Genomic DNA, 25226 nt, shown 5'->3' with positions numbered 1-25226 from the left:
TGGAGTCCTAGAGGATGACCAGCCACGCTTGGGTAGGGGTTTTAGTCAAGCCTGTAATTTTTATGGTATGGAAAATAAAGCAATAGAGTAACTTTTTGTTAGTGTATTACATCTTACTGCATCTTTTACATATGACAGTGTTGTCATTGAATAATGATAATGTTAGTTACTGGGCATCAATTGTATTTCTGTGATTTGTCAGTGTTTAATTGTAGGGCAGTTTTTTTTTTTATTATATACCCCACAACATATATGTTTGCGGGAATATTAAGGCTACAGCGTAATTACATAGTTCAAATGGTAGGCCCAGAGCCATATACAGTGTACATATTTTTAAACAATACGGCCAAGAAGGGGTGTGGTAAATTGGCCATATACCACCCCCCGTGCCTTATTGCTTATATATGTATATATATTAGTTCATTCAGAAAGTATTCAGACCCCTTGACTTTTTCCACATTTTGTTACGTTACAGCCTTATTCCAATAGTTTTTTTCTCTCATCAATCTACACACAATGCCCCATAATGACAAATTGAAAACAGGTTGTTAGAAATGTTTGCAAATTTATTACAAATAAAAACAGAAATGCCTTATTTAAATAATTATTCAGACCCTTTGCTTTGAAACTGAGCTCAGGTGCATCCTGTTTCCATTGATCATCCTTGAGCTGTTTCTATAACTTGATTGGAGTCCACCTGTGGTAAATTGATTGGACATGATTTGGAAAAGGCACACACCTGCCTATATAAGGTCCCACAGTTGACAGTGCATGTCAGAGCAAAAACCAAGCCACGAGGTCGAAGGTGTTGTCTGTAGAGCTCCGAGACAGGATTGTGTCGAGGCACAGCTCTGGGGAAGTATACCAAAAAATGTCTGCAGCATTGAAAGTTCCCAAGACCTAATCGCTGCCAAAGGTCCTTCAACCAAGTACTGAGGGTCTAAATACTTATGAGATATTTCCCGGGCGTTTTTCTTTAATTTATTTTTTTGAATTGCTAAAAATCAGTTTTTGCTTTGTCATTTTGGGGTATTGTGTGTAGTTTGAAGGGGAAAAAACAATTGAATCAATTTTAGAGGAAGGCTGTAACAACAAAATGTGGAAAATGTCATGGCGTCTGAATACACTGTATATGGTAGGCCTATTTTCATGTCATAAAAAGCAACACAATTATGTCTGGTAGTTATGGTAACATGACGTGCTTGATTGTGACCTCAGGTAAAGGTAACTCAATTGTTTTTGTATGTTAATCCAGCGACAGTAAGACCCGGTGGAAACCCTCTATAACGCAGACTCCACTGTCTGCACACTTTCCTTTACACTGAGTGCAATATGGTAGCGATGCTGGGCTGGAGGCTGTGAATAATATGCATTTAGGACCAAGCTCATTACGCTACCCGGTCCAAAATGGTCTTGTAACGCATGTTAGATTCTTACGAAAGGCTGTGTTTTTTTTGCTTTGGAGAAGATAACGGTCTTACTCGCATCTCTATCTCAGCTTGACCGCATACAACTCGCTTTTCTTCAAACCACTGTAACTGAGTCAAGCCTTGAATCGCCGCAGGGGAGACGAGCTGTCAAGATACTTATTAAATCCGTTTGGATAGCTGGTGATGCTTAAAGTCACTATGCTCTCGTCCAGAGCAGGGGCAACCCCAGCTCCAGACTACTGGATAGATGGATCGAAGAAAGAGATCTTGGCTGACTACTATGAGTTGGAGTCCGAATTGGGACGGTGAGCATCATCTCTCTCTACAGTACTACTGTATTCAGTGTTCTCATGTTTTCACTGCCTTGATATCGCCAGGAGTCGCATTCTGATGATCTTCTGGCCTTTTCAAGCTATAATTTTAATAATATGTTAGTTAGTGATCGAAGGACATGCATCAAATGGTATTGCATCTATTATATAAGCACTTTTGTTTTCAATGGAAATAAAGTCTGCATACAACACAGGAGAGAATGCATTCGGTTACCACAAGTTCCTGCCTAGATTAGCATCCCCTGATGTTTTTCTAAAAAAACGATTGTTTTTAATAATCTAAAATAATAATTGTCATCTAAATAATGGATATACATATAATTGACAAGGCAATAAAAAGTTAACTGTCAATTTCCATCATACCCAACCTGGTCAGAGCATTTAGTAATATTCTGTACGTAAATACGATACTTTCTATTTAGTATGTTACGTTTTGTATGGTATGTATTCATTTGTGGATTTCCATCACCCATTTCGTATGATACCTTGCATTCAGAAACTATTCAGACCCCTTGAGTTTGTCCACTTACATTGCTCCCGAATGGCACAGCAGTCTACCTCACTGCATCTCAGTGCTTGAGGCGTCAGTACAGACACCCTGGTTCAAATCTAGGCTGTATCACATCCGGCCAAGATTGGGAGTCGCATAGGGCGCGCACTATTGGCCCAGCGTCAGCCGGGCTAGGCCATCATTGTAAATAAGAATTTGTTCTTAACTGACTTGCCTAGTTAAATAAAAAATAAATGTGTAAAAAAAAAACTTACAGCCTTATTCTAAAATTGCTTAAATCCCCCCCCCCCCCAGCAATCTACACACAATCCATCAAAATGGCAAAGCAAAAAGTTTTTTTAAATGTTATGAATGACAATTTGTATTATATTAAGTTGTAAAATGTACGATATGTTACGAATTCGCATAACCTATTATGCTATGAATTTGCTAAATGTTCAATATGTTACGAATTAGCAAACGTATTAAATGTTACAAATTCTAGCTATGGTTAGATTTAGGAGTAAGGTTAGGGGAAGGGTTAGCTAAAAGGGTTAGGTGAAAAGTTAGCTAAAAGGTTAGGGCAAGGATTTGCAGTAGTAGTTGCAAAGTAGTAAGTAGTTGAAAAGTTGCTAATTAGCTGAAATGCTAAAGTTGTCCGTGATGAGATTCAAACTCGCAATCTTTGGGATACTAGACTTTGACCTTTTTGTTTTTGCTTTAAGTAACCATCTGTCTTATTTAACCTTACCAAATGTAACATATACTAAATGGAGTGTCTTGGATTTGCATACAGATTAATACGAAAAGCGCTGAGACCAGGCTGTCATACTGTGTCCACATAAGTGTCCTTTTATGACCATGGTCCACTGGGAAAAACACAACTCTGTTTGGTCATGTTTATCCTCATAGCACTTTTCTGTACAACTGTAAACACTTCCAAAGCATGAAAAATAGATACAAAAGTTTTGCTCATCACTTTTTCTCGTGAGTTATAGCGGTACAATTAACATGATTTGAGATACTCTGTGGCTTACATAAAGCAAGTCACCTACCAAAACAGTCTCCAGGCAACGACATTGTGAGACAACAGCAGCAAGTTTGAAGTTTTAATGTCACATGCACAAGTACAGTGAAATGCCTTTCTTGCCAGCTCTAAACCCAACAATGCAGTAATCAATAACAATGAAATACTAAAAATAACAAGGTAGAACAAAAACACACTAGAACAAAAACACACAAGATATGGAAATAAACAGCTGATTTCATGGCAGATTATAACACATTCAGTAGGTGGTCTGGTGACATGATATGGACTGGTGCATGTGTTTTTATTTATTTCCTTTACGCCTGACTGAGGTGTATGTTTGTTTATTTGGATCCCTATTGGTTTCTACAGAAGCAGCAGCAACTCTTCCTCCTGTGGTCCACGAAAAACACAAAACATGACAAGTAACATAACACTCATACACTGATAGACAGGGAAAGTCACACAATAGGCTACAGTATTAAAGGAGCGGTATTGATCATGCGCTGGCACTGCTTTACATGGCTCTGGCTGTGCCGCCACAATCACATGAGAAGAGCCCTACTCCATATTCATAACTAATTGTATTATACAAGGCAGTCTGATAGCATCGGGACAACAGTTGCACTCAAGGATCTGCCACTGAGCCATAATCAGGGATATGGAATGGAGAGAGGGAATCTAATGCATAGAATCAGGGAAATTAGAGCCATCTACAGAAGTCCCAAAATGGACCTGCTTCTGCCCATGCTGCTGTTGGTCGTGAGCAGGGACATGGTGGCCTGTTGAGTTTGAGTTAATTCAAGTTGGTAATTGATTTTGGTAAGATGAAATAGGTGATATTATACTTAGGGCTGAACATAGGCTATCCATATCTGTTGGCTCAGAGGTAGGGCCGGTGCCAGAAGGAATCAGTTGGACGGGCAATGGGTTCCATAGGGGGGCACATTTCTTTCACAGGACCTCCTATGTGTGCAAGCGTATGCACATGGGAGTAAATATCATAGGCGGTGTGTGAGTTTCAAGTTTGGGGAAGCTTACAATTTATCCTACCATTTATACCAATCTGAGTGGCAGTTATGATTATTTTATAGGCTTATACGAATTTTCATGGAACAGTTTCATTTCAATAATAACGTTTTAGTTTCTCAAAATCATTGTCTCAAAGTTAATCAAACATCTGAATTTAAAAAATTAAAAACTAAAAGTAAAAATTAAACTAATGCGAGAGCACCAGCCTCTGCTATATGGACACGTTGATGCACCGTGATCTATTGGCAGCTAAAGAAATTAGCTAATGGAACAGAGACAGCCTATAGGCCAATAACTGCCATCGTGAACTCAATAAAATACATGTACATAGGCCTAAAGCCAATAAATAAAAACAGTATAGAATATCCTGATGAAAATGCAGGTTCTTTTAATTGCATTCATCTATCTACTCTACCTGTCTGACTCCCTTTTTAATCTGTCTTGAGCTATCTCTAGTGAAGTGAAACATTGTATCAAATCTGTGAGGACAGACGTTGAGAGACGAGAAGCAAGTACAGGGACTGAACTTTTTTTTATAAATATTTGTTTATCTTGTCTTATCGCTACTAAAGTGCTGTTATTGTGAAGTTGAAACATACTTTATAGGAGCAACAACTGCCCAGCCGCAAAGTGGTAGGCCACACAAGCTCACAAAATGGGACCACCAATTGGTAAAGCGCACAGCGCCTAAGAATCGTCTGTTCTTGGTTGCAACACTCACTCAGTTCCAAACTGCCTCTGGAAGCAACGTCAGGACAAGAACTGTTCGTCGGGAGTTCCATGAAATGGGTTTCCATGAACGATGAACCACACTTTCAGCAGTCCGACGGAGAAAGCTGGGATTGGTGGATGCCAGGAGAATGCTACCTGCACGAATGCATAGGAGGAATAATGGTTTGGGCCTGTTTTTCATGGTTTGAGCTTGGCCCCTTAGTTCCAGTTAAGGGGAATCTTAACACTACAGCATACATTGACATTCTAGACGACCATTTTCTGTTTCAACATGACAATGTCCCAATGCACAAAGCAAGGTCTGTACAGAAATGGTTTTTAGAGATCGGTGTGGAAGAACTTAACTGGCCTGCACAGAGCCCTGACCTCAACCAGGTCAAACATCTTTGGGATGAATTGGAACACAGACTGTGATCCAGGGCGAATCGCCCAACATCAGTGACCGACATCACAAATGCTCTTGTGGCTGAATGGAAGCAAGTCCCCTCAGCAATGTTTCAACATCTAGTGGAAAGCCTTCCCAGAAGAGTGAAGACTGTTATAGCAGCAAATGGGGTAGCAACTCCATAATAATGCCCATGATTTTGACATGAGATGTTCGACGAGCAGTCGTCCATATACTTTTTGCCATGTTCTGTAAGTGGCGGGTGTTTGAGCTTTGGTGCCAAAATAAAGGAATGGTCCCTTTTTTCAGAGCTCTCTGGTGGACATTTTGAATGTTCCTCCTGGGGCTTTTCGTGCAGGGCCATTCATTCTACCCCCTGAAAGTGTATATGGCAGATTTTCCAGCCTTTTGCTAATCCTGCTTGTGGTAGAGTGCTTTGTAAGCAGCGTCTTTCCCACAGGATTGTGCAGGCTATTTCTATGGCAAAAGGCAGGAATTAGCTAACAGTGTATGTGCCCACTCAATTAAAGGGTTGCCTGCAGGAGATACTGTAAAAATATAAACGCCACATGTAAAGTGTTGGTTCCATGTTTCATGAGTTGAAATAAAAGATCCTATAAATGTTCCATAATATACACAAAACGCTTATTTCTCTTGAATGTTGTGCACAAATTTGTTTTCATCCCTGTTAGTAAGCATTTCTCCTTTTCAAAGATAAACCATCCACCTGACAGGTGTGGCTTATCAAGAAGCTGATTAAACAGCATGATCATTACGCAGGTGCACCTTGTGCTGGGAACAGGCCACTCTAAAATGTGCAGTTTTGTCACACAACACAATACCACAGATGTCTCAAGTTTGGAGGGAGTGTGCAATTGTCATGCTGACTGCAGGAATGTCCACCAGAGCTGTTGACAGAATTGAATGTTAATTTCTCTACCATAAGCCGCCTCGTTTTAGAGAATCTGGCAGTACGTCTTAGATTGTTTTTGTTATTTTCTAATAACCAATGTATGCGTTCATGCAAGTGACTGACTGAACGAATTCTCACTATCTGTATCTGCTATTTGCAGCATGCCCAGACCCTTGTTTTGAGAATGAAAGCTTTCTCAGTTTCTAGGTCTCAACTTAGAGAAGAAACCTCGTGAGGTATTGGTCTGTCACATGCATGACCCAGTATTGGTTGGTCACATGAATGAAGCAAATGTTAATGATGAATTAATTATGAATGATGTATAAGCTAAATTATGCTAATGTAACTTGTCTGTATATAAGAGAACTAACTGGACTGCCCCGGAAGAGCTCCTGATCTTGGTGCATTAGGTTGGTTGGAACCTCTCCAGCACTGCTGATAATAAAGAATGATTAATTTAAGATTGACTTTGAGTGTCCCTGTGTAGAATTTCCATGGCATGTCCAACCGGCCTCACAACTGCAGACCACGTGTAACCACGCCAGCCCAGGACCTCCACATCCGGCTACTTTACCTGAGGGATCGTCTGAGACCAGCCACCAGGACAGCAGATGAAACTGTGCACAACCAAAGAATTTCTGCACAAACTGTCAAACGTCTCAGGGAAGGTCATCTGTGTGCTTGTTGTCCACACCAGGGTCTTGACCTGACTGTAGAGGGCAAATTATCACCGTTGATGGCCACTGGCATGCTGGAGAAGTGAGCTCTTCACGGATGAATCCTGGTTTCAACTGTGCCGGGCAGATGGCAGACAGCCACAGCGTGTTCCAGGCGTCGTGTGGCCGAGCAGTTTGCTGATGTTAACGTTGTGAACAGAGTGCATGTTTGGTATGTTCTGCATCGACGTGAACGACAGCGTGTTCCAGTTCCCGCCAGTATCCAGCAACTTCACACAGCCATAGAAGAGGAGTGGGACAACATTCCACAGGCCACAATCAACAGCCTGATCAACTTTATTGATGCGGAGATGTGTTGCGCTGCATGAGGCAAATGATGGTCACACCAGATACTGACTGGTTGTCTGATCCACGTCCCTACCTTTTTTTTTAAAGGTATCTGTGAACAACAGATGCTTATTTGTATTCCCAGTCATGTGAAATCCATAGATTAGGGCCTAATGACTTGAAATGGCTCAATTGACTGATTTCCTTATGAACTGTAACTCAGTAATATCTTTGAAATTGTTGCATGTTGCATTTTATATTTTTGTTTAGTGTATTTGTGCTGCAGGAAGCTGGGAATCACCACAGACTTTTGTGAGGTTTTATCGCCCTAATTTCGCTGCCCCCAGTGTATGTAGCACACAGTGTGCTTACAGCTGGGACAAAAGGTCATTAGGGCAGCACGCAGATTGCACAGTACACGGGTACAGCAGGTTTTCCTGTCCGGTTGGAACTCTGGGTAGTCTGCCGTGGGCCGTTTTCATTTGGTCTCCGCTGGGGTCGGCTTTGAACGTGATTTCATATCCCCATCGCTGTGTTGTACCAAGTTGACCGACTGAAAGGGAACGTACTGTTTATGACCATTACTACTGTTCCCTGAGGAGGGAAACGAGGTACAACACCCCATTTCCCTCCTTCAGAGATCAGTAGTTAGTCATAACTGTATGTTTTTTTTCCTGCTCAATTCACATGGTCTGGAATAACTACTAGCCCTAGTTATACCATCACGCACATTTTTAAAGCTTTCAACTTTTGAGTGTTCTCAGTCAGAGTCCAGAGTGAGCTACTGGGCTCTGAGTCTAAGCAGACAGGCAGTAGCCCCAGATGAAGGCATAATGTAGCTGAATGTACTGTAGCGTGTCTTGCACCTGAGAGTAGCAGCAGCATCTCTTCTGGGATGACATAATGTTGTGTGAGTGCAAAACTGAAACGAGCAGCTTGTGTAATATATAGGCAGGCAGCATTGAGCTGCATCAGCAGAGCGATGCCTTCACTCAGATGACTTGTTTTGTTGGTTTAGAAAAGCTTGAGGGTTATTGTAATTACTGGGATTGGGGAAAAAGACCCAGTAGTTTTTAAATTGAAGTTAATTTGTTATTTCCGTCCATGTTGTGTAAAGCCACGTGACGGACACTGATACCTAGGCTCTTTGAGGACAACCTTCAGATGTGCAAAAATAGGCATCTTTGCCATCTGAAATAAGCTTGTCAATATCCTACATTGTTCTACATCTGTCACACGTCATGCTGGAGATGTTACACATGATTGGATGTTGCCTGTTACTTATTAAAGAGGACGGGGTCAGTGTGGTTTCCAGGGGAAAATCCTATTTTGCCATTCAGAGGGCAGTTGCTTATTATTATTATTATTATTCCCCTCATCTGTGTCATCCTCTCCAGGGACAGTTAACTTTATTCATCTAATTTGCAGCATATTGAGTTTTTTGTAGAGAATTAGAGTAAGATGTAAAAGGACCCTTGAACACCAATGTGAAATTCATAAGAACATGTCTAACTGGGTGTCAAATGAAAGCTAAGAGTTAATAAAAAAATAAAGGCATATATAACATTTGGAATAAGCAAAGGCTTTGATTTCTGGTCAAACAGATGGAAAACAAGCCTTGGAAAACGTCTACCAGAAAGTCTTAAAAGGTATTACCAACACAGCAAAACACAATAATGTTGAAGTAAAGGCCGCTGCCAACTAATATCAATACTTATATTTAGTTTTGGTGAAATGTTTCTGCCATCTGCATGTTTAAGAGTCATTGCCTTGTGACTTGTAATTCCGTAACCAACAACCCACATATCTTTAATACATTTAAACAATTCTCTCCCTCATGAGGAGGGAGGATAATGAAAGTTCACAGAAGTAACAAGTAAAGGTAGACCTGTCAATTGGTTAGTGTTTGTACTGATATCAAATTTGTTTATTAAGTGATTAAAACTTGAAATTATCAAATTGGTAATGGAATTTCTGCAATTGAATTGGTTGCAATGGAAATTATAGTAGTCACAGATCACAGTTGGGTTCACAAGTTTGGACAGAACAGCACAGAGTGCAGTAAAGAAAAGTAGAGTTCATTAAATCACACTAGAGTTGAGTAGACTGTACTGCACTGAACTCTACTGTATCACTTGCTGTTCCCGAGTGGCGCAGTGGTCTAAGGCACTGCGTCTCAGTGCAAGAGCTGTCACTCCAGTCCCTGGTTCAAATCCCATCCCTGGTTCAAATCATGTATCACATCAGGCTGGGTTTGGGAGTCCCGTAGGACGGCACACAATTGGCCGAGGTACATTTACATTACATTTAAGTCATTTAGCAGACGCTCTTATCCAGAGCGACTTACAAATTAGGTAGGCCGTTATTATAAATAAGAATTTGTTTTTAACTGACTTACCTAGTTAAATAAATGTGAAATGCATTTTCTTTTACAATGAAATACTCTTCTGTACTGTGTTGTACTTTTACTGAACTATGCTGTACTTTGATGTCCAAACTTGTGAAACATATACGTCTATGATTTGTTAGGATTTGGTTTTGTCTGGACCAATCAAATTTGATCTTGTTTGGAGCAGAGCTCATTAAAATAAAAGCCAGTGTGTAGAATAATACTCAAATATGCAAAGGAGGATGTTACATATTTATACCTTTTGTGTACCTATTTAGGATACATCACCATGAATAGAATGACATTCATATCTATAATTATACATTTCTGTAGATCAGGGAACCATGATGAAACTCCATTACCGCAATTCCGTTACATGGTATAAATCCACTTCACCTACTGTAGTTCAATAACCAAAATAGATTTTTTTTCCCCAAGTCAATGTGTCATGTCATTGCTGAAACCCCATTCTTTCTGCAGACATTATTGAATCTTAATTCGGTCTTAATCTTAATTCGGAGTTTTAGGACAACATGGCACATAAAAAGATTTTACTGAAATTCTGCATAGTTCTTCCAGTAAATGTGATTTTGTTAAACTTTGAAATAGTTTTTGTTAAAAATTTGAGTCCGTTACAGTGGAATTGTAAACAGTAAATAAGTATGACAAACATGGACATTTCAAACAATTTAGCCTACCTAAAAAATTCCTTCCGTAAAGCAATATTGTCCCACCTAAAGTATTGTTGCATTTGGCTGCAAAATTAAACGTCAGCATTTATGGGAAAAGCTATATGAGCTTGTGTTGTTCATTGATACTAAATATTTTAGTATCAATGATGTGTTTGTCTTAGTGCAGTGGTTGGATATGACCATTCCAGAGTGATGAATATGATCCGTTAGTCAATTAGTGGAATTCATCACTGATGATCTGGGATGGAGCTCTCTGGCCTTGATGTAGAAGACCCATCTGTTAATTAAATCCCACAACTAAATCTGATGATAGCAGTAGCTAATTTCCCTGTGTGTGTGTGCGCACATTTAGAAAAAAAAAGGTGGTCTCTACAAACTAAAAGGGTTCCTCGGCTGTCCCCATAGAAGAACACCTTGAAGAACCATTTTTGGATTCCATGTATATCCTTTTCCACAGAGAGTTCTACATGGAACCAAAAAGGGTTCTCCTATAGGGACAGCTGAAGAACCCTTTAGGAGTGCAGGACAGACCAGTGTCTGGATATATGCAGATCGCTGTACAGCTTTATATACAGATCTCTTTTGCCCGTCCCTCTTGAGCTTAGTGCTAGAACAGACAACAACAATAAGCTTCATTCTCAGGGTGTCAGACCAACAATAAGCTTCATTCTCAGGGTGTCAGCCTCCGAGGCTAAATGGTCTTGCATCTTGACTCATGCTGTGTGTGCAATGACTTCAGAATTAAATAACGCTTATCTCTCCAAGAGTTGAGAGGCTCAACACAATGCTATATAATTCAAGTGTGAAATCATGGCAACAGGATGACAGAAACAATGCAGGGAGAAGTTGAATTGGGAGGTGGATTTATAAAGTGGATTAACACATGCGTTGACTAAAATAAATTAATGGAATAAATTGGTAGTTTATTCAAGAACTGACTCAGATATTTAGACAGATTTTGTTAGACAATTACATAAGGAGGGCACATAGTAGAGTATAGGCCTAACTATGTATTGCTGCAACTTTTTCAGTTCTTCGTTGTATCGTGGCCTGTCTGCGTATTTCAAACTCTTACTCCTCTGCCAATGAGTGGCTATTTTGACGTCAGAAAAGTGGTCATTACACGTGCTCTCATCCATCACAGAGAAGAAAGCAGGGCAAACTCATAAATATAGATCCCTCTTTTCTGTACGACATTAAGATTGCATGATTTAATGAAATGAGGCATTGTAGAAATTACACGGGTGGATCCAAAGTGGAGCGAGGAGGGTACACTAGGATGAGGTCATCTCATCAACCTGATAACAATTTAATGATATTTTGTTTATTAGTGTTTATTAGATTTGTGTTATTTGCTTAGGTAGGCCTTTGCCTTTGCCCCTGAGCTGCACAACAATAGTGTACAGTCCTTTGCCCCTGACCTGCACAACAATAGTGTACAGTCCTTTGCCCCTGCATAACAATAGTGTACAGTCCTTTGCCCCTGCATAACAATAGTATACAGTCCTTTGCCCCTGAGCTGCACAACAATAGTGTACAGTCCTTTGCCCTTGAGCTGCACAACAATAGTGTACAGTCCTTTGCCCCTGCATAACAATAGTGTACAGTCCTTTGCCCCTGCATAACAATAGTGTACAGTCCTTTGCCCCTGCATAACAATAGTATACAGTCCTTTGCCCCTGCATAACAATAGTGTACAGTCCAAGTCTAGTTTATCACTTGAATTCTCTCTCCTAAGACTCTTGGCTGTTGTTGTGGTTGGATTGAAGCTGTGAGCTGGCTGTCATGCCTGCCTTATGTCTGCTCACATGGACCTGCCGTGAGGGTATTTCCCACAGGAGGCAGGGAGGGAGAGGGGGGAGAGAGAGAGAATGTGGGAGATGAAAAGAGAGAGAGGAGGTTTGGGTGAGAGGCAGGGAAAGAGAGAGAATGTGTGGTAGGGGCAGAGAGGATGTGTGTAGGAGTAAGAGAGAGAGGGAGAGGGAAGAAAATCTGTTCTGTATTTCTGGTGTAATGGTGAGTATCGAGGTCTGGACACCTAATGAGAGCCCAAGTGCTTTCCTCTGAACACAGAAGCTGCTTCTCTCTCTCTCTTTCTCTCTTTCTCTCTCTCTTCCCTCTCCCCACTAATTTGTAAGCTGTGCTACCAAATTTGATTTATTTGCACATTGGAGGTGCTCCAATAGCCTACATTTCTCTATACTGCAGGCAGCACAGTATGTATCCCTCTTGCTTTCTTGAAGCCGTTATAGCAATCTTCTCTTTAAAATGTCATATCAACTCCTCTGACAATAGCAGGGTCATGTTGTACCTGTAAAAGATGTCACATGCAAAGTGGAGCTCTTATTCAGAACTAACAGTACTACTTATGTTTGAATAAATACAAAGTAGATCTTTAGTTGGCTTTGTAGCTCAGGCCCTCATTTCAAAAGTGCTTATCTAGAATCATCCTCCCCTGTCCATATAACTGTATTCCGCACTCCTACTCTGACAAGCCCAGGGCTTTTAATAACAAAGGAAACATAATTAATGACCCCGAGCCAGTGGCCAAGGTGACCGAACCGCTGAACACATGACAATGTAAAAATCAAATCAAATCCAACTTTATTTGTCACATGCGCCTAATACAACAAGTGTAGACCTTACCGTGAAATGCTTACTTACAAGTCCTTAACCAACGGTGCAGTTCAAGAAGAGTTATGAAAATATTTACCAAATAAATGAAAGTAAAACGTAATGATGGTGTTGTATTTGTGTTTGGCCATGCAGTCTTGGGTGAACAGGGAGTACAGAAGGGGACTAAGTACACATCCCTGAGGGGCCCCAGTGTTGAGCATCAGTGTGGCAGACGTGTTGTTGCCTACCCTTACCACCTGGGGGCGGCCCATCAGGAAGTCCAGGATACAGTTGCAGAGGGAGGTGTTTAGTCCCAGGGTCCTTAGTTTAGTGATGAGCTTCGTGGGCACTGGTGTTGAACACTGAACTGTAGTCAATGAACAGCATTCTTACATAGGCGTTGCTTAAATCCTGAAGGAATATAGACCCAATCTCCATGTTTGCCTACTACTGTTATAATTTATAGGCCTATGGGATTGTGGTGAAATGTGTCTACCTAGCGCTCAGATTTGAACGTGTCAGTACAGAGAAAATACAACGCTGAGTTTCTTTGGGAGAATTGCCAACTGACGCTTCAGATAAACACTCTAGGCACTGTACGCAGCCATAATGGAAGTAAAGAAGAACCTCATCAAAGCCTATTCACCATTTCCTTGCACTGTTTGCACATTGTGTCCCTACCCACTTGACAGTTGCTCTTGTATCTTAACTGTGTATTCCCTTTGCATTGTAGGGGAGCGACATCCGTGGTGTGCAGATGTCGACAGAAGGGAACACAGAAGCCGTTTGCGGTGAAAACGCTGAAGAAGACAGTAAGTTCTCGCTGTGTATTCGCCATAGAGTCTTAGTGTAGTCATTTTACCCAGAGACTACAACACGCTAAAGGTCCTTCCTTAACCCAGTTCTGTTTTGTTTCTGCAGGTGGACAAGAAGATAGTGAGGACAGAGATAGGTGTCCTACTTCGACTCTCTCACCCAAACATTGTGAGTGTTCTACAGCACTTTTGGGCTGTCCTTGCATAGAATTAACGATTGCTGTTGTGTTTTTTTTTTATCAATGCGGAATTTATGTTTGTTTTGTTTTACTTCTTCCAGATCAAACTAAAAGAGATATTTGAGACCCCGTCAGAGATCAGCCTGGTCTTAGAGCTTGTGACTGGAGGAGAGCTATTTGATAGGTTAGTTAACTGCCCTAATGGTCATACACACACACACAAAAACACGCACACATACTCTCTTTAACATTCCTCTGTTACAACAATCACAACACATGTTATTCTCTCAGGGTTGTGGAAAAGGGCTTCTACACTGAACGGGATGCTGCTGATGCTGTCAAACAAGTACTAGAAGCCGTTGCAGTGAGTTGACTTCCTTCCTCTGACGCCTGTCAAAAAGTAGGCCAATAAATGTCTATCAAGCTCTTGACATTCTGTAAAAACATCACACATTCACTCCGCCGGTCTCCTTATCGATACATTATAAAGGGCAAAAGGGAAATGGAAGTCTTTTTCCGTAATCAAATCCCAAATTCACTGTCATTTGAACCAGCATTGTTGGATCAACAGTGGACACGGTTTAAGTTCACTTCCTTGAGCTATCGCATAACCAAGCGTGCCTCTCTCACTGAGCTATCTTTGACATCTTATCCACATGGACCGAGCCATATGTCATATGGCATGAACTTGTTAGTGTCTTGGAAGAGATCTCCTTCCATGATCCTCAGTTAGCAACAAATTGATGTTGCCAACGAGATTAAATAGTAAGACAGACAGGGAATTTTTAAAACATCGAAACCAGCCTAGGTCTTGGTGTTGTAGTCAGTTTACATGATGCAACAGCTGCTGTTTTCCCAACGGGTCGACTCAGGAGAGGACAACAGGGCTTTTCTTAAAGTTTCCTTGTGTTGTTGAGCAAGTGCTGAGAAAGTATTTGTTCCGTGTTGATTTGGAGTGATTCCTTTGCATTGTACACGGCCACTTGAAAGACAGCAGAGAGCTTCTGCAGTCTGTGTTACATGACGAACTCCTTCTGGATATCTAGCTAAACATCCCAGTGGAGCATTGCGGTAGCCTCGTTTCCCGCCAATCTCACTGACACATCTACATTTAAGTCCCCACTCTGTTTGTGACAGATTCCTTCATTATAGGCAATTCATTTGGTGTTATCTTAGCATCATAACATGTTGAATATTTTGGACACGTTATGCTGTGATAACGGAGAATCCGGAGATTCTTTGACCTATTTTATTTTACTATGTCAAAAGACGGTGTTAGGCTAATGTTCTTGATATTGATATTTTACCATAATATTTGTCCTCGTTGGCCAAATACATTGGCTGGCCCACCTCTCAGGTAGGCCCTGCTTTACTTTCTCTGGCAGAAGAGCACCACAGTCAATGAGAATACACAGCTGTGTAGTTGGGTTACAGTACTGTACGAATAGTTTTTTTTTTGTGGTGTGGTGGCATCCGTGGGAGGCGTGGGATGTGTGCTGTGTGGTGGAGGCTACTGTTTTCGCTCCTTTCCTCCTTCTCTTCTTCCCTCCTCTCCTCCCTCCCACACTCCATGTATCAGATGAGAGGAGAATTCCCCTCTGACATCATAGAGAGATCACACCGGGGGAGGGGGGGGGGGAACACAATACATAGTGTGGGGAGAAATTTATGCCTTTGTTCACTGTGTCTGTTTTGTTGCGTAATAAGTGTAGCTTCTTCAGTGCCAACTTTGATGCTTAGAAATGTATTGTCAGTGCCAGTGGAATGGAATGTGGTTTTCTTTAACAGCTTGATGTGAAGAGTTTACACAAGAAACCAGGGATTTGGATATACACCCACCCACAGTGTGCAGATGATATAAAGTTCTACGATTGGTTGCTTTACAAACCGGTATCATTATCAAGACAGTGAGCCATAGACTAGTCAGAGGAGGTCTACATCCATGACACTACAAAGTCTGAGAACACATTGCTTTCCCTCACTCAAATCCCACCTTTATCTTTCCAATGACCAGCGTTACCAAGGCAGCTGCCTTGTGCTGCTGTTTTCTGTAACTGTGCAGAATTCCATGGCCCACGCTGCCTTGTTTGATGAGTTACTGTGGTAACACAGGTGAAAGTCCTCGCTGAACGCCAAAAACAGTTTAAAACATGTTTACATCCAGTACACAGTATCATAGAACATTGTTTAACAGTGTAATACACTGTTTTGGCAACAGTAAGAAAGAGGTTGTGAAAAGTAGTTGAACTTTTCATTTTGCTTATACATTTTTAACAGTGCGCTATAATGCAGGAATGTTACGGTTCTGCGTGGAAAAGGAACTGTGGGGGTAGATACCGCCCCCAAAATCCCTAACAGTCCAGCTCCATACTCACCACCAGACAGATCAATAACACTATATGTGTATAGGAGTCAGTTATGCTGCTATCTTGTGTCTTTGGGCAGTACCTGCATGAGAACGGCGTGGTGCACCGAGACCTGAAACCCGAGAACCTCTTATATGCCACCTCAGCACCAGATGCTCCCCTCAAAATAGGTGGGTGCGTAAGTCAATACACTGTGGGATTCACTACGATTATCCCAAAGAACATCCATTGAGCCTGAACAGACTCTGCTGTGCTATCAGATATAGAACTGAGATATTTGGGGAATCAATGCCAAAGATTCTATTCTATTCTTTTCTTTTGTTTTCCATTCTATTGTACAGGTGTTCTATTTTATTTTATTCTATTCTACTATTTTATTCTAATACCAGATAATGAGAACTTCCAGAAATAGGCATGATCTCTAATACAGCTCTCTTTCTTTTTGCAGCTGATTTTGGACTGTCAAAGATCATCGACGATCAGGTCACAATGAAGACAGTTTGTGGTACACCAGGATACTGTGGTGAGTTGTAACCCATTACTGTGATGCTATTTCATTCACTTGGAACAAAGTAATAGACGGTGCCATTTCAGACATAGCAGAGTGTTGTTGTTTTGGTCATGCATGCTTTACCTGCCAAGTTCTGAGCAGAGATAAGTACCCTGAGGATAGTTTGCACTGTATATTGTAATATTTATCCACATACTACATAGTAAGTTCTTCCTTGGATTAATTAGTGAATAAGAATTCCTTACTCTGTTTTTCATCTGTGTTTCTCTCCCTCCTCCATTTGTTGCCTCACCCCCCCCCCCCCACCCCCACATCCTGCACTTCTCTTTCCCCTCCTTCCCTCTCTATCCTTCCCTCCCTCTCTGCCTCCCTCCAGCCCCAGAGATCCTGCGAGGATGTGCTTATGGACCTGAGGTTGACATGTGGTCAGTGGGCGTTATCACTTACATCTTGTAAGTGACACCAGCCCCTCAAAAGTGTACTGGAACCCTGAATATCAGTTCACTTTGACACTGAACAGTTTTGTTCTTTTGTTAGCAGAAAACAACAACAACAAAATGCATCAAGAATGTGTGTTCTTTATTTGATGAGAGGAAGTACAGACCTTTTTTTAATTGCATTTTTAGGACATTTTGGTTTCTGGATCAAGGGTGTTGGTGCATTCATGTTTAAGAGCAGCTGAGTGTTTCTTTTTAAAAATCTCCCCACATACTGATTGGTATACATAGTATGTGGGTGTGCGTTCCACGTTATACAGCAAGCAGGGCAATGGTCGTTCAACTGCAAGCAACAGCATTCAGAAGAAGCACAGTGGTATACAGACTACTAGTTCATTAATATTAAACTGTAAAAAAATACATATTTTGAAGGCACATCAATCTGGGAGAAAAAGAGAGTGAGTTTCTTGTTATTCTGTCCAACATTTAAAGGCAAACCTTAGTGCGAGGAGGATTGCCATCTCCAATAGAGTTGTAGCTCAGGCCCCTGCGGCTGTCAAAGCCTGTCAGACTGTGCCAGCCAGTGAATCAATAGACAGGAGCTGTCTGTGGTTGATGTATACCTCATTTTTCATCCTCCCTCTGACAGGCTATGTGGCTTTGAACCTTTCTTCGATGATAGAGGGGACCAGTACATGTTCAAGAGGATCCTCAACTGTGAATATGAGTTTGTCTCCCCCTGGTGGGACAATGTGTCCCTCAATGCCAAGGATCTGGTGAGTTCTATGTACTGTTACCAGGGGTCCAGAGGTTACCACAGTTCAGCTGCCGGGTTGACATTCCCCTCTGGTACTTAGACCTAATTGATAAATCCGTAATTGGTGTAGAATGCAAACCTAACCAGCATGAGGGTTCTCTTCTTGCCCTGTCGACTACTGGCTTGGCTTCTGAAAAAAACAGTGTGCTGTACTTCCAGAATGACCTTGCAGACTTTTATGCCTGCACTTTAGCATCCGATTGCTTAGACCATGGGTTAAACAATGGCGAACGTGCATAAAGATGGCAGAATTCCGATATGACGTCATTGTTTCAGCACTATCGACACTGAGTTTTTAAACTGCGGCACGCGATATGGTTCAATGTGCCAATAAATCAACACAATCAACTTTTTTTTCTCTTTCGGTTTTTCAAATTGCCGCCGTCCTGGAGATGAAATTGGGATAATTTATACTCTGCTAATGACCATACATAAAAAAAAAAAAAATGAATAACAGAGAGCAATGTACAATAAGGTGAACTTAGCAAAACAATGAATTTGTGGTAAGTGCATTACCTCCATCTTTATGCACCTCTGCTTTTGGTTAGGCATATGGTTGCGTGCTGCATTGTAGCATTGGGTCAGGTGAACTGTTTCCCAGCTGAAGGGTCAGTGGGAGTGTCCATGTAGGTGTGTCTGATTCATAAAATAAGATAAAAAGGAGGGTAACTAGACTACATCCATCTCCTACTATATTTCTGCATTTTATCTCCAAATTATGAACTGGGCCGACTTGTTATGGGGACAAAAGGAAACTGCATAAACAGCATCTAAGCAAATAATGAATTCAGACTCACAGTCTCAGTGACCCAGTTACTAACCATATGCTACTGTATGTGCTGCTGTCCTGTAGGTGAGAAAGCTGATTGTCCAGGATCCAAAGAAGCGGCTAACGACCTTGCAAGCACTGCAGCACCCCTGGGTGACTGGGAAGGCAGTTAACTCAGCCCATATGGACACTGCTCAGAAGAAACTGCAGGAGTTCAATGCACGCCGAAAACTCAAGGTAGGTACAAAAACATTTTTTTTTGTACAGTAGTTGAGGGCAAGTATTACCATGTATAATTTATTGATGTCTCAACATTTTAAAGTTAGGATTGTGTGCTTGTGTCAATATCCTTTGACTGAATACAGTTGAAGTCGGAAGTTTACATACACTTAGGTTGGAGTCATTAAACTCCTCTCATTCCACTCCACACATTTCTTGTAAACCAACTATAGTTTTGGCAAGTCTGTTAGGACCTCTAATTTGTGCATGACACAAGTAATTTTTCCAACAATTGTTTACAAACAGATTATTTAACTTATAATTCACTGTATCACAATTCCAGTGGGTCAGAAGTTTACATACACTAAGTTGACTGTGCTTTTAAACAGCTTGGAAAATTACAGAAAATTATGTCATGGCTTTAGAAGCTTCTGATAGGCTAATTGGAATCATTTGAGTCAGTTGGAGGTGTACCTGTGGATGTATTTCAAGGCCTACCTTCAAACTCCGTGCCTCTTTGCTTGACATCATGGGAAAATCAAAAGAAATCAGCCAAGACCTCAGAAAAAAGTTGTAGACCTACACAAGTCTGGTTCATCCTTGGGAGCAATTTCCAAACGCCTGAAGGTACCACTTTCATCTGTACAAATAATAGTACGCAAGTATAAATACCATGGGACCACGCGGCCGTCATACTGCTCAGGAAGGAGATGAGTTCTGTCTCCTAAAGATGAATGTACTTTTGTGCAAAAAGTGCAAATCAATCCCAGAACAACAACAAAGGACCTTGTGAAGATGCTGGAGGAAACAGGTACAAAAGTATCTATATCCACAGTAAAACGAGTACTATATCGACACAACCTGAAAGGCCGCTCAGCAAGGAAGAAGCCACTGCTCAAAAACCGCCATAGAAATGCCAGACTACGGTTTGCAACTGCACATGGGGACAAAGATCATACGTTTTGGAGAAATGTCCTCTGGTCTGGTGAAACAAAAATAGAACGGTTTGGCCATAATAACCATCGTTATGTTTGGAGGGAAAAGGGGAAGGCTTGCAAGCCAAAGAACACTATCCCATCCGTAAAGCAAGGGGGTGGCAGCATCATGTTATGGAGGTGCTTTGCTGCAGGAGGGACTGGTGTACTTTACAAAATAGATGGCATCATGAGGGAGAAAAATGATGTGGATATATTGAAGCAAAATCTCACAACATCAGTCAGGAAGTTAAAGCTTGGTCGCAAATGGGTCTTCCAAATGGGCATTGCATACCAAGCATACTTCCAAGGTTGTGGCAAAATTGCTTAAGGACAACAACGTTCAAGGTATTGGAGTGACCATCACAAAGCCCTGACCGCAATCTTATAGAAAATGTGTGGGCAGAACTGAAAAAGTGTGTGTGAAAAAGGAGGCATGCAAACCTGACTCAGTTACACCCGCTCTGTCAGGAAGAATGGGCCAAACTTCACCCAACTTATTGTGGGAAGCTTGTGGAAGGTTTCCTGAAACGTTTCACCCAAGTAAAAAAAATTAAAGGCAAATACTAATTGAGTGTATGTAAACTTCTGACCCACTGGGAATGTGATGAAAGACATAAAAGCTGAAATAAATCATTCTGACATTTCACATTCTTAGGATCACCACTTTTATTTTAAAACTTCTTATGGCTGCAGGGGCAGTATTGAGTAGCTTGGATGAAAGGTGCCCAGAGTCAACGGCCTGCTCCTCAGTCCCAGTTGCTAATATATGCATAGTATTATTCGTATTGGATAGAAAACACTGACATTTCTAAAACTGTTTGAATGATGTCTGTGAGTATAACAGAACTCATATGGCAGGCAAAAACCTGAGAAGAAATCCAATCAGGAAGTGGAAAATCTGAGGTTGGTCAATTTTCAACCCAGCCCCTATTGAATACACAGTGGGATATGGATGAAGTTGCACTTCCTAGGGCTTCCACTAGATGTCCAACCGTCTTTAGAAACTTGAATGAGGCTTCTGCTGTGTTATGGAGCCAGATGAGAGCTCTTTGAGTCAGTGGTCTGGCAGAGAGCCAGGTCCTGGTCACACGCATTTCACATGATAGCAACCTGCGTTCCATGGCTTCTCTACAGACATAGGAATTCTCCGGTTGGACCTTTATTGAAGATTTATGATAACATCCTAAAGATTGATTCTGTACTTAGTTTGACATGTTTCTTCGACCTGTAATATCACTTCTTGAAGTTTTCGTCCGACGTTCGGATGGACCTGCACAAGCATTTGGATTTGTGTACTAAACGTGCTAACAAAAGTAGCTACTTGGACATACAGTGCCTTGCGAAAGTATTAGGCCCCCTTGAACTTTGCGACCTTTTGCCACATTTCAGGCTTCAAACAAAGATATAAAACTGTATTTTTTTGTGAAGAATCAACAACAAGTGGGACACAATCATGAAGTGGAAGACATTTATTGGATATTTCAAACTTTTTTAACAAATCAAAAACTGAAAAATTGGGTGTGCAAAATTGTGCAGCCCCCTTAAGTTAATACTTTGTAGCACCACCTTTTGCTGCGATGACAGCTGTAAGTCGCTTGCGGTATGTCTCTATCAGTTTTGCACATCGACAGACTGAAATTTTTTCCCATTCCTCCTAGCAAAACAGCTCAGTGAGGTTGGATGGAGAGCATCTGTGAACAGCAGTTTTCAGTTCTTTCCACAGATTCTAGATTGGATTCAGGTCTGGACTTTGACTTGGCCATTCTAACACCTGGATATGTTTATTTTTGAACCATTCCATTGTAGATTTTGCTTTATGTTTTGGATCATTGTCTTGTTGGAAGACAAATCTCTGTCCCAGTCTCAGGTCTTTTGCAGACTCCATCAGGTTTTCTTCCAGAATGGTCCTGTATTTGGCTCCATCCATCTTCCCATCAATTTTAACCATCTTCCCTGTCCCTGCTGAAGAAAAGCAGGCCCAAACCATGATGCTGCCACCACCATGTTTGACAGTGGGTATGGTGTGTTCAGGGTTATGAGCTGTGTTGCTTTTACGCCAAACATAACGTTTTGCATTGTTGCCAAAAAGTTCAATTTTGGTTTCATCTGACCAGAGCACCTTCTTCCACATGTTTGGTGTGTCTCCCAGGTGGCTTGTGGCAAACTTTAAACAACACTTTTTATGGATATCTTTAAGAAATGGCTTTCTTCTTGCCACTCTTCCATAAAGGCCAGATTTGTGCAATATACGACTGATTGTTGTCCTATGGACAGAGTCTCCCACCTCAGCTGTAGATCTCTGCAGTTCATCCAGAGTGATCATGGGCCTCTTGGCTGCATCTCTGATCAGTCTTCTCCTTGTATGAGCTGAAAGTTTAGAGGGACGGCCAGGTCTTGGTAGATTTGCAGTGGTTTGATACTCCTTCCATTTCAATATTATCGCTTGCACAGTGCTCCTTGGGATGTTTAAAGCTTGGGAAATCTTTTTGTATCCAAATCCGGCTTTAAACTTCTTCACAACAGTATCTCGGACCTGCCTGGTGTGTTCCTTGATCTTCATGATGCTCTCTGCGCTTTTAACGGACCTCTGAGACTATCACAGTGCAGGTGCATTTATACGGAGACTTGATTACACACAGGTGGATTGTATTTATCATCATTAGTCATTTAGGTCAACATTGGATCATTCAGAGATCCTCACTGAACTTCTGGAGAGAGTTTGCTGCACTGAAAGTAAAGGGGCTGAATAATTTTGCACACCCAATTTTCCAGTTTTTGATTTGTTAAAAAAGTTTGAAATATCCAATAAATGTTGTTCCACTTCATGATTGTGTCCCACTTGTTGTTGATTCTTCACAAAAAAATACAGTTTTATATCTTTATGTTTGAAGCCTGAAATGTGGCAAAAGGTTGCGAAGTTCAAGGGGGCCGAATACTTTCGCAAGGCACTGTGTGTCAATGAATGATGTGTTTGTTGACAGGCTGCAGTAAAGGCCGTGGTGGCCTCGTCACGATTGGGCAGCGCTGCCAGTCACGGCCACGCTGACAACCGCAAGAACAGCAACTGCAACAGCGCCACCAATCAGGAAGGGGCACAAGAGGAGCAGCCACGGAACGATCAGTCACAGATCCAGGAAGGATCCTAACTGTGGATCTCCTCTGTTGTTGCATGTCACCCTGTGAAGCCATTCTACCCTCCTGTTGGACTGTGAAGATTCTGAGAAGTACTGGAGATACTCCGCCTGGCTTTATTGCATGTGACTGATTAATTAAAGGATGTATAAGCATACTGACTCAGCACATTGCAACAACATGCCACAAGTATTTTAAGTACACGTGAAATCAGAGTTTAAGACTGCGCATGCCCATTTCTTAACTCACACAACAAGTAACTTCACTGGATGGTTTATTTATTCCATTATGCCATGTCATAACTGCAAAATGACATCCAAGTGTTCACAGTATTAATTTGCCGGTTTATAAAGTAATTAATAACGATGGTAATCATCATGCTGCCCTGGTAGCAGAATATAATATAGACTGTATAATTGATTTAGGTTGATTTGCATTACTGGTTGAGAAGGCCAACAGTATTTGTTTGGAAAACGGGTTGGACACATTTTTCAGATGGTCATAACTGAACCTTTATTACAACGTCGAAGGAGAATGCCTTATTGTATCTTATTAACTGTGTTTTACACTCCTTTTGTAAGAAATATTGAGTATCTTGTTAAAGGTCCAATGCACCTGTTTTTATCAGAATATCAAATAATTTCAGGGTAACAATATCAATTAAAATAGTCAAAAGAAACAAAAATTGCTTCTTAGCAAAGACCAATTTCTCAAGCAAGAATTTTGCTAGGACTGTCTGGGAGTGATCTGAGTGGGGAGGGGAAAACTGAAAACTAGCTGTTATTGGTAGACAAAAGTGATGTTATTTAAAAGTGTAGAGTTGTTTTACCATTAAGAACTTTTTATTTTGTATACCAAAATGGTTGTGTACAACTGAAAAGGCACCCCAGTTTTTTTATTGCCAAATACACAATTTTCATGGAAATGGAAGAGTAGATATTCAATGCCAAAATTGGTTGAGTCTGTTGCTTTATTCGATAATATCCCACCTCTGTCATATACAATGGAAGAGGCTGTTTTCTTGTTGCGAATATTTCTCTCTCATTAATCCATTAACTGACATGCCTTGTAGTGGAATGTTTGTTAATCTACAAAGAAAAAGGTTGGCTGTGTATTGAATTTTTAGCATGATTTTGCCTGCAGTATAAAGGAATGTTGTGGTTAATATTTGAAATGTATTCAACAACGGTTGTCCTTTTGCATGTGGGAATGTTGAATTGAACTGCTGCGGTTGTCTGTTAAAATGCCCATTAGTTTACTTACATCACATGACAGATGCAATCTGTGTTAAACAGTAAGGTATTAGAGGCCTTCTGAAGGCCCCAAGACGTCAACTTGACATTCATTTTATATGCTCAAGGGAACATTTAATCATTCAGTGTCGTCTTTTTTTCAAATCAAATCAAATGGTTACCATTAGGATTGATTTGGTATTGATTTGGTATGGACTGCAGGATAAGCAATTAAACTTTATGAAGTTATATGTTTGAGTGGTTTTGTATATCTGACAGCTTATGTACTTTTTGAACAAATAGTTTTATTTATCAAGTAAAGAATAATGGCAGTATCCTTAACATATTTTTTTATTGACCTACCATTTCCAGTGTTTTCGATTAATTGTAGATTCATTAGGCGGGGGGGGGGGGTATGGGTCTCCATCGCCCAGTACTGGAGGATGCACCTATACTGACCAATGTCTATGGTTTTGTAAGTATAATGTATGTAACAGGTAAATGTGGAGAGTGAGCTGTAAGGGAGATCTATGGATCTTGTGGTGCAAAGGTGAAAGCACTACTCCCTGTACCACGAAAGCCCTGGCCTCGAGGGCAGAGGCAATAGTATTCTCACATAGCTATGCCATGCTACAGAATTACCCCTCTCTCTCGAAACGTCCTTGCATTTGCACCAAGCCCTGAATGCAAACCTGTAAGCTCCTCCAAAGGCCATCCCACTGCTGTCACC

At 41.1% G+C, this 25226-nt stretch overlaps 1 protein-coding gene across 1 annotated transcript; it reads left to right on the top strand.

The window, feature by feature from the left end:
- Window positions 1-1245: 1245 nt before the first annotated feature.
- LOC135517673 (calcium/calmodulin-dependent protein kinase type IV-like) lies at window positions 1246-24745 on the top strand. The gene is made up of 11 exons (XM_064942180.1): window positions 1246-1735; window positions 13776-13854; window positions 13964-14026; window positions 14138-14220; window positions 14328-14400; window positions 16482-16572; window positions 16851-16925; window positions 17290-17365; window positions 18000-18126; window positions 19021-19173; window positions 23114-24745. The coding sequence occupies exons 1-11, from the start codon at window positions 1614-1616 to the stop codon at window positions 23276-23278; spliced, it is 1107 nt and encodes a 368-aa protein (XP_064798252.1). The 5' UTR covers window positions 1246-1613; the 3' UTR covers window positions 23279-24745.
- Window positions 24746-25226: the final 481 nt, after the last annotated feature.

Source organism: Oncorhynchus masou, chromosome 28, assembly GCF_036934945.1.
Source record: "Oncorhynchus masou masou isolate Uvic2021 chromosome 28, UVic_Omas_1.1, whole genome shotgun sequence".
In the NCBI taxonomy this organism is placed as follows: Eukaryota; Metazoa; Chordata; class Actinopteri; order Salmoniformes; family Salmonidae; genus Oncorhynchus; species Oncorhynchus masou.
This window is presented reverse-complemented; position numbering and strand designations above follow the sequence as displayed.